Raw genomic sequence first — 13,466 nt, forward strand, 5'->3', positions numbered from 1 at the left:
TGCTATTTCCTTTTTTTACTCTTTTATTTTTTTATTTTATTTTTTATTTTTTTTAAGATTTTATTTATTTATTCATGAGACACACACACACACACACACACACACACACACACAGAGACAGAGAGAGAGAGAGAAAGAGGCAAAGACACAGGCAGAAGGAGAAGCAGGCTCCATGCAGGGAGCCTGACGTGGGACTCGATCCTGGGTCTTCAGGATCACGCCCTGGGCTGAAGGCGGCGCTAAACCGCTGAGCCACCCAGGCTGCTCTATTTTTTATTTTAAATTCAATGAACATATAATGCATTATTTGTTTCAGAGGTAGAGGTCAGTGATTCATTAGTCTTATATAACACCCAGTGCTCATTACATCACGTGTTCTCCTTAATGTCCATCACTCAGTTACCACATCTCCCTACCTTTTCCCCTCTAGTGACTCTCAGTTTGTTTCCTATGATTCAGAGTCTCTTATGGTTTGTCTGCCTCTCTGATTTTGTCTTATTTTATTTTAAAGTAAAAGATAAGACCCAGGAAATCACAGACCCTTTAGCTTAACCTCTATGGCTGAAAAGCTACTAAGGTTGTTTTTATCAGAAGCAGCCTAAAGGGGAACCAGGGATTTAAATAAGATGGCTCAAGTGTTCAAACGTATCTGCAGTTTTACAAATCTATCTGGTGTTTCTGAAGATACAACTGCACACAATGAAAGACATATTATCTGATTTCCATGACACATATTAAGAGATCCCACAATACCACAAGCTGAACAATTCATGCAAAACAAACTAGGTAAAATAATTAATCAACTAAAATTATACAGATGGCTTGATATGAGGCCTTTATCTTTATTAAACTCATAGCAGCAATGTAACCTCCACTGTCAAATGTCTACTGTAACATCAGTCTACAGGGATTAAACAAAACAACTATGAGGATACCTAATATTCCACTTCCCAAATACTTAAAATTATTTATTTATTTGTTCATCAGCTGTGGCTGCTTCTAAATTTTGATATATAAAATATATATATAATTCCGATATCTCAAAAAAGCATAAGTTGTACATTTTAATTATAAGATATCTCAGAAAAATGTTTATGATTTTCATTTTAAGAGGTTAATTTAAGTGGATTAATTTTGGGAATGTGGTATCATTTTTTAGAAATTTATTCTGAAGTTCTAATCATATTAAAACAACAAAGTTGAACACTGAGGTGGTTAAAAGTTTTATTCAGTTTTGGAAACTAGATTGATTCACACTGAAAAGTAGCTATCAATCTTCAAAGCAAGAAACCTGATTCCACAGAATTCTGATTCCGGTTAACAAAAAAAATCGTATCATATATATTTTACATCACTTTACTACATGAATATCTGAATATGTAAGGAACAGCTGCTTGCCATTACTGAACTAAGACATTCTGGTTGGCTGAAATTAATGATACTCCATCTGGTTTGAAACACAAGGCAGTATTTCATAACTACCGTAAAGTTCAGTTAGGAAGAAATCCATTTAATTTTTAAAGTATCAATTTTCCAAGATTCTAGTATCTGTACCAAAAATAAAAATAAGACAGTTGATGGGCAATGTGCACAAAACGAAATGATAAAAACAAAGTGTGAATGAATACATAGTAGGGGGAAAAAGTAAGCCATTAATTCAGACATAATATCTTAATACTTTTTATATCCAACTTGCTACAGACCTTAATTAGAAATTCTTTTCTTTTTCTACTCACCTAAATGAGTTCAATGAAGTAATATTAATATTGGCAACAGTACAACACTTTAAAAGCCAGAATATGCAGGAACTTACCAATCTTTGTGCCAAACTCATCCTTGGAAAAAGGAAGTATGGCAGAATCAACAAAGTTATAATATATGTATGATTAATGTAAAAATTAAATTTTACACTGAAAACACTAGCAGAGTTGGAAGGAAAAAACTATTGCTGTAAAGTGTCTAAATCTTCCCAACCAAATACAGTTTACTGGTTCAAAATTAGAGCAAAACCATGGCAAAATGAAATAGATTGGAAAACAAAAGTTATTTATACATTTATATAAATCTAGAATGATGAAAAATGAGTATTGTATTTTCAAAGAGAAGTCTAGAAACCTTGAGGATTTTTTTTAAGTTACACATTCTAGAAAGTAATAAACTAAGAGTAATTAATTTTCCTGGGTACAACCTTTTTTATGGAGATCACATCAAAGACTAACTTGGAAAAAAATGGTGAGTTAATAGGTTTGCATGGTGTGTATGGATAGTACTTCTGAAATCACTTGCAGAAGTCCATTTATATACTACAAGAAAGTAGTATATAAATATATATATTATAAATATGATAAATAAATATATATATATATAGGAATATAAATTCCAAAGCTTGGGAATGAGCAAGGTTGGTCAACCCAAATCTCTATAGCACACAAACTGTTTAATTTTGCTTTGGTTATCATCTTACCTGAGTTATAGAAAAGGTCAGGTCTTTCAAGAATATCTCCTTCATGGATGTATGGCTCAATTCGATCATCGCCATACAAGAACTGCTCGCTCTCATCCATCTGACGGCTCTCTACCATCTCTAGCCACTGAGAGTTATGCCAGCGAAATTTTTCACTCTGAATTTTCTTAGCCCATTCTTCATCATATTCCTATTGAAAACAAATAGTTAAGTATTATTATGTAAGCTTATAAAGGAACTCCTTTGGACCTCAGATAATAGTACTAATTTGGAGGTTCTTTGGGTCAGTGGAAACATTAAAAATATCTGTTCAGAATTATTTTATATAATAATCAATACAGCCAATTAAATACATATATTAAAGACACCTGTTTGAATTACTAATTAATTGCTAATGGCAAAGACTGGAAAAGTCTGAACTTCATAAGAATCTCTATTATTAGAATTTAGGTAAGCAATCAGACTTCAGCTCTCAAATGTGTGGCTATAATTGTTTGTGACACTAATGATGGGTGGTTAAGCATTAATATGACATCTTTCACTACATCTTTTTTTAAGATTAACACTTTTCATTTTTTTAAAAAAGATTTTATTTTTTATTTATTCATGAGAGACACAGAGAGAGAGAGAGAGAGAGGCAGAGACACAGGCAGAGGGAGAAGCAGGCCCAAATACAGGGAGCCTGACGTGGGACTCGATCCCCAGTCTCCAGGTTTACGCCCTGGGCTGCAGGCGGCGCTAAACCGCTGTGCCACCAGGGCTGCCCAACACTTTTCAATAGGAAAAAAAAGGTATGTCTCGTAAGTACTGAAATAGTTTACCATGGAAAACAAATAGAATTTAATTTTACATTAAATTAAATTAATTCTATTTGTTATTAATATTATTAAATAGAACAATTACTTCTATTTGTTTAGAATTTAATTTCATATTAAAATCTAAAAGAACAAAGTAACATTATCTTATTTAGTCATAATTACTTCTTTAAATATCTATTTCTTCCTCTAATCCTGAACTCCTGAGGAGCAAGACTGACTTCTTGGCTGCTTATCTATAATATCTGTTCACAGAGAATGCCCTTGGTGAACATTTGTGAAGGACTTATCAGCAAATTACTCTTAGCTACAGCTGAACATATCTAGCTCTCAACTTCTGCCACAAATTGTGGTTACTACTGACTGGTGTATTCACTTAACAATTAAAGGACAGTACCACTGATAACATAGATTAAAAAAAGATTCAAGATTTCAAGATCTTTCTTGTCATTCTAACTCTAGGATCTTAGTTGTTTTTTTTTTTTTTTTTTTTTTAGGGTCTTAGTTTTAAGACTAATGATCAATTTTCATCCAAAGCTGAGGCTCAAAGTAAAAGACTATCATCACAGCAGAAATTTCTGGGATGTAAGAATAAATCTAAAATTTTATAAGAATGTAACTATTATTATTTTGTTAAAATTTTACCTGTTAAATTTTAAAAGTTTTACATCATCAATAAATCTCTCAACAGCGGCAGCTGTCAGATTGTGTGCTCTATACTGGACATCTTTGAAATAATAGATGCCCCTTCTTGACTGAGGAGGTAAGTAGAAAGTATTTTGGCAATGATACTGCTAATGGCAGTTTTGCAACCAAATTAAGTTTTCTTTTTTCAAATAGTTAAATTTTAACATTCTGATTAGTTCTATGATTTAAAATTTAATTGCATAAAAGATCAGTTACAAACATTGCATTTTACTTTAAAAATAACAAACATTTACTAATCCAACTATTACAATTTCAATATTTAAATCACTGAAGTAGTTTTTAAAGAGATTTATTTATTTTAGAAAGAGAGAGAGTACACACCAGTGAGAGTGGAGGGAGAGAATTTTCAAGCAGGCTACCCCACCCCCACACCACCAGGCACTCTGAGCCCAAGGCCCCCGAGATGAGGACCAATGAGATCACTACTCCTAGCTGGAATCAAGAGTTGGATGCTTAACCAACTGACCACCCAGGTGCCCCGAAGGAGGGTTTTTTTACCATTCCATTTTACATCTACAATTTTAATCTATATTTGAAATTGACAATTTAGATATAAATAAATGCTAAATGTAAATGCCATCTTATTGGTATGCTTACAGTGAGTAGATATGACCATAATTTATTCAATCATTCATTTATTGATTATATATAAGTTGTTTCGATAAAATGAGATAATACATATAAAGCATTTAGAAAATCTATATTGAAAACACTTAATGTTAGCCATTACTATTAATTAAGTGAAGTGACAGCTCTCTGAATTAATACTATAATCATTGTCATTTTATGAGAAAACGAGGCCCAGAACACTGAACTAACTTAAGTATGCACAGCTAGTTGTGGCTATTATAGCATTGTAAACCTTGGGCTAGCAATGTGGAAAAGGCAATTAAACAGAGGATAAATGAGTATTGTCAGAGTCACAAAGAATGGATTCTTTAGTAATGAGAATATAATAAAGAACTCCAGGGTCAACTTCCAGCTCTAAGGGTCTACAAATGTGTTGAATTGTTGACAGAGCAGTGATATGAGAGAAAGTAGCTTCTGGTATGGTAAGTTTATTTTATAACACATGGTATTTTCAATCATGTTTTCTCTAACCTGGCCACACATGGGAGGGTATAGGGAAAGAGGAGTTAAAAAAATAGTAGCAGAGATGTTGTTACAAGTAGTTTCACTGACTACAGATTTTAGTGGTTCACTCTGGGTTTCCCAAACTAGATGTAATACTAAGTGATGCTAATAATGCAATATGAGCACTGTGATCAGCTTTAAAATAATTTAGCCCAAATGCTAAATATAATTTTGAACTTCTTCAAAATTCATGCTTTTGCAGGTATACTTTTTGGTTCCATATATGGCACAGTATGTGTGTTAGCTGCAAAGCTGGCTGCACAAATATATTACTGTTATATTAGAAGTGGCTAGATAATTTAAGAATGGTCATATACACTTATAGAAGAAATGGATGAACTTATACATTAAGATAAAAAATTAATGCCTAAACAAGAAGTAAATTGGTATTTGGGGCAAGAAATTCTCCATAATAATTGGCTTTTTTCCTAAAAGATAAAGTTAGTTACAGGTCACCAAAACTCCCAGAATATGCCTCATATTACCAGAAATCCTATTAAATCTACATTAAATGCTAGAACTAATTTGATAGGTGTTTGTTTCTTTTGTGAATACTAGCTTATTTCACTTGGAAAGAGGTATGAACTTTTTAATTTTGACAGAAAAATTTTAAATCTGATTATCTGAATGAAGAAGTATTCAAGAAAGGTGATAGACATATGACTTATTATTATAATTTAGGTTCAAGTGTATGGATTCCTAGGGTAAAGACAAGAGATAAACCCCAGTCAAGTGTTCAAAACATACAAAATATTGGGTTTGCTACTCCACTGACAGTAAAACTTGCTGCTTACTAATATCTGTGAAATGTTACAGAAATAGGTATAATATTAAAAGTAAATCGGGGTGCCTGGGTGGCTCAGTCAGTTAAGCATCCGACTTCTTCCTTTCAGCTCAGGTTATAGTCTCAGAGTTGTGAGACCAAGTCCCCATGATTGGCTAGTGCTCTGTGTGCAGAGTCTGCTTGGGATTCTCTCTCTTTCCCTTTCTCTACCTCTCTGCACCCTCCCTGCTTGTACAGGGTACGCTGATATGCTCTTAAATAAATAAAATCTTAAAAAAGTATTTAAGCACTGGGTGTTATTCTGTATGTTGGCAAATTGAACACCAATAAAAAATAAATTTATTATTAAAAAAGTATTTAAAAAGTAAATCCTTAAATTACATAGCCATAAAATGTATTTAGCTGAGTAGGTAATGCTCTGCACAAGGAAAAAAAATCATGCTTGTTCTAGTAAAGCATGCATTACTATCTTACATGCTTCTCATAAGTTTTCACTATTCTAATAATAAAAGTACAGTGATAAATGTAGAAATGTGTAACGAAGTTGCTATTTTCTTCACAGATGCCCTTCAAACTTAAGCCTTCTTATCACCCTTTAAGCTTACAGCAATGTTATTAATGAACCTAAACACACAAGGCTTAGTTTTTAAAAAGAGACTCTCTATCCACAGACTATCTATCCATTTGACAGAAGCCCAAACACACAAACCAAAAATATCCATGAGCATCCATCGCTAACTTTTGACACTAAAGCTTGTTTTGTGAGTGTCTTAGGGAAGCTGATTTTCCAAAGCAGTGAGTTAACACAGACCTAGAACTAAATGTAATTAGACTACCTTTATGCAATCTGAATTCCTTTAAGGTTTTTACCACATTTTTTTTTTATCAGTTTATAACCAAGTAAACTTATAGAACCAAGGCAAATCTTAACATTGTAAGTCCAAAAATAGTAACAATGATGGCAGACTGTAATATCATTTTACTAAAAACAATTTTATTCTAATTTTTAAGTTTTTGTACTATAAAACGATAGGTTTTTCTATGACTAAAATAATGATTAATGTGTGCATTACTGTTTACAGGGTAACAATGAAAACACTATGACTGTTTGCTTAGCTCTTCAAAAAACAAGTTTCTTCCTCAGAAAACAGTAGACAAAATGTTATTCTATATCAAACTGTGTGATCATTTAGGATATAAAAAATTATGTTTTGCAGATGATATAAAGATTACAGATTCCTACTATAATGAATCTAATAATAATAATCTAATAATCTAAATAATAATAAATCTAATAATCTAAATAATAATAAATCTAATAATATAATGAATCTACTACAATGACAAGAAGAGTTTTCATGAGAGGTAATCTTATGAAGAATGATTTAATAAGTATGAGTGGTTTTTTGTTATAAATCATAGCAAACAAAATGGCTAAAAACCTTGACCAACCAGTATCAAAGCCTTAAAGTTTCAAGCAGTTATATATAATGTGACTTTTTGAAAATATTTATAATCATAAAACTATTTCAGTATTGAAAGCTGAAAATTATAGAAAAAATATCCATACCTTTATCTAGGTATGGATAATAATAATAATAAGTATTGTATATATCCTATTTGCAATGACTTTCTTAATTCTAATAGCAAATGCTAACTTTAGAAAATATTTTAAAATACATATTTTTAAAATTTAGAACCTAAGTATGAAACAATTTTATTTTATTTTATTTTTTTTTGAAACAATTTTAATATATTGTACTTGTGCCATAAAAGTTTGCTCTAAGTTGTGATAATACAGCTTCAAGTATATGAATGTTTCCCAAATACAGCATTTTGGAATGAAGCATGTTATGAGGAATACAATACTGGTTTAAATAATTGGCTTCTCCTTTTCCTTAATAGTAAACATTAGCGAAAATCAAATGAGATAGTACTGGTTCACTATGCAATGCTGGCTTTTGATCTTTATGTTTTTGAAAATCAAATATTTTAGCTTATGGCTGTTGAGTCTATTCAGTGTTAAACTGAAAGGCTAGGATAGCAGTCCTAAGAGTTTTAGATTTTGGGAAAGTTTCAAAGACAAATTTTGGGAACTGATGTTAAATTGAATCAACTGCTACTTACTATTTACTGTCTTAGAAAAGAAAGACTATTTTAATACTAAAAATGTTGAGAGATAATCTCAAAATGAAGATCTACTCTCCCAATATAAAACATGTTAATAATTTTAACATCTGCAACTCTTCCCCAGCCCTGGTCTCTCCCTATGTGTGCTCCTTTCCATTGACCTTCTCTCACTTTATTCTTTTTTCCCTTTCTCTTCCATTTTAGTGAAGACCACTAAAAGCTTTATCATGCTCCAATGGATCAGCACTCCAGAAGACATAGCTTCAACAATCTCCTGTATTTATTCTAAATGAGCATAGTTTATCAGCCATGGCAGAGGCAGTTCTGTTGTATCTCAGAGTCTGAATTTATAGGTTTTAATGATATTATGGTACGGTATAATTCAAAGAACCTTAAATTTGGAGTTAGGAGGCTTGGGTTCTGTGTCTAGCTCTGACATTAATAGAAGTAAGCAACCTTCTACAGGTATTTTAATATCTTTTGGTCTCAGATTCTTCCTTTCTAAAATGAAACAAATCTAAGATTTACTGAAGTTCTAACATTCTATAAACAAAAATCTATGATTAATACCATTATTTCATGAAACTGTTGAAACAATTATCCTCCAAAATTGAAGAATATTGTCTGAGGAGTTTATTTTAAAAAATTAAATAGCAACTCCAAAATGAATATCCAGTATCAAAAATTTACTAAACTCAACATATACCAGTTAAAATCTGTTCTCTCTAAAATCCCTCTCCCATAAATTTCTCCTTATCTCTTAACACCCTCTCCCTCCATTGTCAGGAAATTCAGGGATGGTATAGCTCAATCACAGCCAAGATACATCATAAGAATTTATCAAGCCATTGTGGAAATACTCCAGGAATATAGTTGTTTTTTCTTCATTTTTGAGATGCTTCTTTTTACAAAAAGGGTACCCTGATATCCTTGCTTTGAGACTCGAGTTTGACTTGTATTTAAAAGTACACATGCTTTTTTACTTTCGTCTCTTCTCAGCTCCTGACATGATCTTAGGCACTCAGTTTCCATAAAAACTAAAGTGTCATGAAAGACTTATGGTTTGATTTTAAATGGAATGTACCATCCTTTTTGAAGTCCGACATCATTTTGTTTACTACTTAACCACAGAAACATTGTGAAGCCTTAACCAGCCTATTATCAGAGCCTGTTCACTATCAGAAAAACTCTTTGTAACTGGCTTCCGTCACACCTTGTATCTGATTAACACACTATAGGATAACATAGAGCTACATAGATCTGCTTTGTGTTCTAACATAACTGATGGAAAACAGATTTTCCTTTCTCCTTTAATGTGACAGCCCCTAATTGAGAATGTAATATGGTTTATTTAATACACTTCTTCATACTAAATTAAAGCAGAACCAGAGTAATTTAGTTGCTCATTAAGGTTAAGGTAATAGCTGCTAAAAAGATGCCTTTTTATGTCTTAGAGAACATTTATTCTGATGATAGGTACAGGATAAGTAGATATAGATATGTACACATAATTAAACACACACACATAACGGAGTTGTTGACTTTTATGGGATAGTACTATTTCTCAATAGTACTATCCCAAGTTTTGTTCTGTAGTCATGACTATGACATTTTCTAACCAGATCTCAAATATAATCATCTCTTTAACCCCTGTTTAAAGTGCTGAGGAAGCTCATCTGTGCAATATCATTTCAAGTATCATGTCCAATAGGGACAAAGTTAGATAGAACTAAGTGAAATTTATTTAAGAAATCATGATTTTTATCTTTCGTACTATGCTTGAGTTCTTTTGAATCCAACTATTGTCAATTAAAAAAAAAGCAACATGCATAGAACTATCAAGGAATACATATACTTTCACATACATATGATCACATTCATATCATATATATATATATATATATATTCTATATTTTAACAAGCTAGAAGAATATCCTAAATTTCTGCCTTTCAGGTTTATATATCAAAAGGAACTCCAGAAGATGGCTAACCAAATTCATCTCACTAAACCCAATTTGATTGTATACAATTGAGAAAAATCTAACTTATAAGTCTGAGCAATGAAAATTCGTACAAAGACTATAAAACAAGCAAGAACCAACACCACCTGCTCTGGAAAGAACACCTAAGTAGTTTTCTGTCAACAACTCATTTGTCTCTGCTCTGTACCTGTGCCCAACCTGTAAGCCAATTAAAACTGACTGCCATCTATCCATTTTACCCAATCCCCACCCATTTCCTGCTTTTGAGAGCCTGTCCTGAAATAATCTGAGTTCTAATGTTAACCCTAATCTAATCTTATGAAAGTTTCTCTATAACTTCCCTTTCCAAGATGTTATAACACGTCTTTTTTTTTTTTTTCTTAATAAGACATCTTTTTAAAGTGCTTTCCCTTGCAGGCAATATTAATGCACTTCTGTAGGACATAGGCTTGCCTGGTAATTTTTGTGGGGACCATACCAGTTGATGTCTTAGAGGTTATAGTGAACTTACTTTGGTTTATCTCTTTTCAAAATATCAGTCTTATTAAATATAATTTTGACTATCCAAGAATAAAGATAGCACTTTGTTTTCCAAGTTTAAAATATTAAACCTAGGTAATAATTCCAAGTTACTAAAATATACACAATCTTCCCATGATCACAATTAGACTTAAAAAAAAAAAAAGGCCACCATTCACAATCTCAGTGACACAAACCTGTGTTAGTATCAAATCACATGGGCCTGTGGCTGGTTAGAAAGATGACAGACATCACTCTTTTACCAGAGAACCTAGATACATCCCTCTTCCCATAGATACCTTACAGACACAATGTGCCATTAGTATATAACATCTATTGATAGGGCCATATAATAGTACTGTTCCTGGAAGGTAAATTGGTGTCTAGATGACAGTATCCTGGTGTTCTCTAGAGTTTAGAATGTAAACTTTTGTATTCTAGGGACATTGTGTTTTGTTATTCCCAGTGTCTTACTGTTTTGACACTATATCTTTAATAAACATGTATTAAATGTTTTACAACTAAGAAAGGTCAGGGGAGGAATTTATTTAACCAACTGGGGAAGAATTTATGAGGTTATCAAATATTTCATATAAAGCTGAAGAAGTACTGAGGATAAAAATCTAATTGGGTTTTTAGAAGCTCTCTATGATTAAAGGATTCTGTTCTTCCCTTCAGGATTCCCCAGGCTTGAAAAATAGATAATGATCAACTGCCATATATACATACATATACATCTATATATAAGATATGTAGATATATATATCCCCTTAGAAGACTAAGAAGATAAGCTCCTCTCTCCTTGTCTCCCCACTTCTCTCTGCATCTACTTCAATCTCTGCCTCCAAAAGCTACATGGAAGGCCTAGTCAGACAGATGACAACTTGCTGATAAGCCCACAGAGACATCACCAAACATAATCCTCCTAGGGTACAAAAAGTACCGCCACCACACATACTAAGGGCTTGGGCCCAAATACATTAAACAAATCACCACTAATGTATCATTTCCATAATTTGGGGGACAAATTCTTTACTGCAGAAGGCATATTTCCCTAAGGTTTGTATTGAATAAATATAGCATGGAATAATACGAAATTTTTATTCAAATTCATTTGCTTTCTTTAATTGCCTTAAACTACAAATATTCTCATTAGCTCTTTTTAAAAAATCTAGAAATTATTATAGTATATACTCATGCTGAGAATAGTAGGATATCAAAGCCCAAAGGTAAAAAGAATCTTAAGAGATGATCCACTCCCACTCTAGGCAGGTTTCTAACTATTTCAGAAAGTTGGTTATTTAGTTATTACTAATGCTAACTGGACAGAGGCTTCACATTCTCCCTTGACAGCTTATTTCTAGTGTTTCATCATCTTTGCTGTGTCTAATCAAAATTTCTCCTGTTTCGAATTAAGTCAATTTCCTCCTGTTTTACTCTTGAAAAAGATTTGGGACAAGCAAATAGCACCCTGAGTCATGATCAGTAATAGAGTCTGAGCTCAAAGAACCAGACTGGCAGCTATGTCCCAAGTGAATCTGAGAGGCTGTCATTTTACTGATGCATTAAAAAGGCCCACTCCTCAAATTTCTCCCAAATAAGGAGGCCTAGCAAGGAGTATAACTCTGTTCTGAGGTTAGCTGATAAATTGAGTCCAAATTAAAATAAGTCACCACAGATTCAGAATATGGGTAATTTAACAGATGAGGCACTTCTATACTAGAAAAGGCAGATTCCTGTTTACATTGTCCTAATTAAGGCCTTTCAGTTAATTACCCTACTTAGAATTGCCCTGATCTAGAGTTTTAAAATGCTAAATTCAGTCATTTTGCAGAAAAATATTAAGGTAAACTCTGAATAGTAATATGTCTGGCCAAAATAATACTCTAAATAACTTTCCATAGTTAAAATCCAAACAGTGAACAGATTATCTTCCAATACCATTTAAAACATTTAAATGAACAGGAAATAAAGTAGATAATTAACTGTACCAAGTAAAGAAAATGTTGGTCCAGATATGGAATCAACCATCATGTGGTAGATGCTTCATATTTTCTCTAACCTTAATAACTCTCTAATGCTCAGATACATCATTGTAAACCAAATCTTCAAAAAGTTATAAGTGGTCTGTGGTTATTTAGCAGGTGAGAGAACTAGAATCAGTGATATTTTAGATGCAATACTCCGTTAAACCAAGTTGCCACATCAGAGAGACCAAAGTTGAATATAAGATTAGAACCCCTACCCAAGTGAGAAAGGGAGAAAAAGCTTTGGGAAGAAGCTGCTTCCAGTGGTGCAGCTCCTTACTATCAATCTAAAACTGAACCAGGGCCTGACTCCCATAAGTGTATAACAGCAAAAAGGTAAAGAAACATTCTTCCAGCAGAATATGGGATGTTTCTAGCCCTTCTATCAGCTGTAGTAGACCACTTCTTTCCTCTAAAAAACTGAGCTATGAATATGACTCAGTTGAGTAGCACAACAGGACTTTTAAATTACATAATTCACACAGTAATATCTTTATATTTTCTATTTAGTAAGTTTATTATTTCTAAATATCTTTTCAGATTAAAGTTTTCTAACGTGTGAAATGAAACAATCCAAAATTACTTGGCATCATATCAAGTACTTACTTTAAGTCTCATGTAGAGAGTCAGAGAGAGATTAGGTGAACCTTCAGATTACTTGTTTAGATTTCTTTTTATACTAAGTCAAGTGATCAGATAGCATCTTAGGGAGACATATAGAGCTAGCTGATATATCACCAGTTTCATTTTGCCGATTACTCTTCTTTGAAGACCATATCAACAAGATTCTTTGTAAAAATAACCTAAATAATTTTCCTTATTTACATTTTAACTGATCAGGATTTATAAATTCCTTTAAGGACGGTAAAATCAACAAAGTAAAATGAGTATTAAAAATGCTCA

At 32.5% G+C, this 13,466-nt stretch overlaps 1 protein-coding gene across 2 annotated transcripts in view; it reads right to left on the reverse strand.

The window, feature by feature from the left end:
* Positions 1–13,466, reverse strand: part of KIFAP3 (kinesin associated protein 3) — a 147,084-nt gene that overhangs the window by 33,309 nt on the left and 100,309 nt on the right. For both annotated transcript variants that reach the window (XM_041765016.1, XM_041765006.1), the window contains exon 18: positions 2,465–2,654. In XM_041765016.1, coding sequence (XP_041620950.1) covers positions 2,465–2,654 — 190 coding nt within the window. The remainder of the gene's footprint in view (positions 1–2,464; positions 2,655–13,466) is intronic.

Source organism: Vulpes lagopus, chromosome 1, assembly GCF_018345385.1.
Source record: "Vulpes lagopus strain Blue_001 chromosome 1, ASM1834538v1, whole genome shotgun sequence".
Lineage (NCBI taxonomy): Eukaryota > Metazoa > Chordata > Mammalia > Carnivora > Canidae > Vulpes > Vulpes lagopus.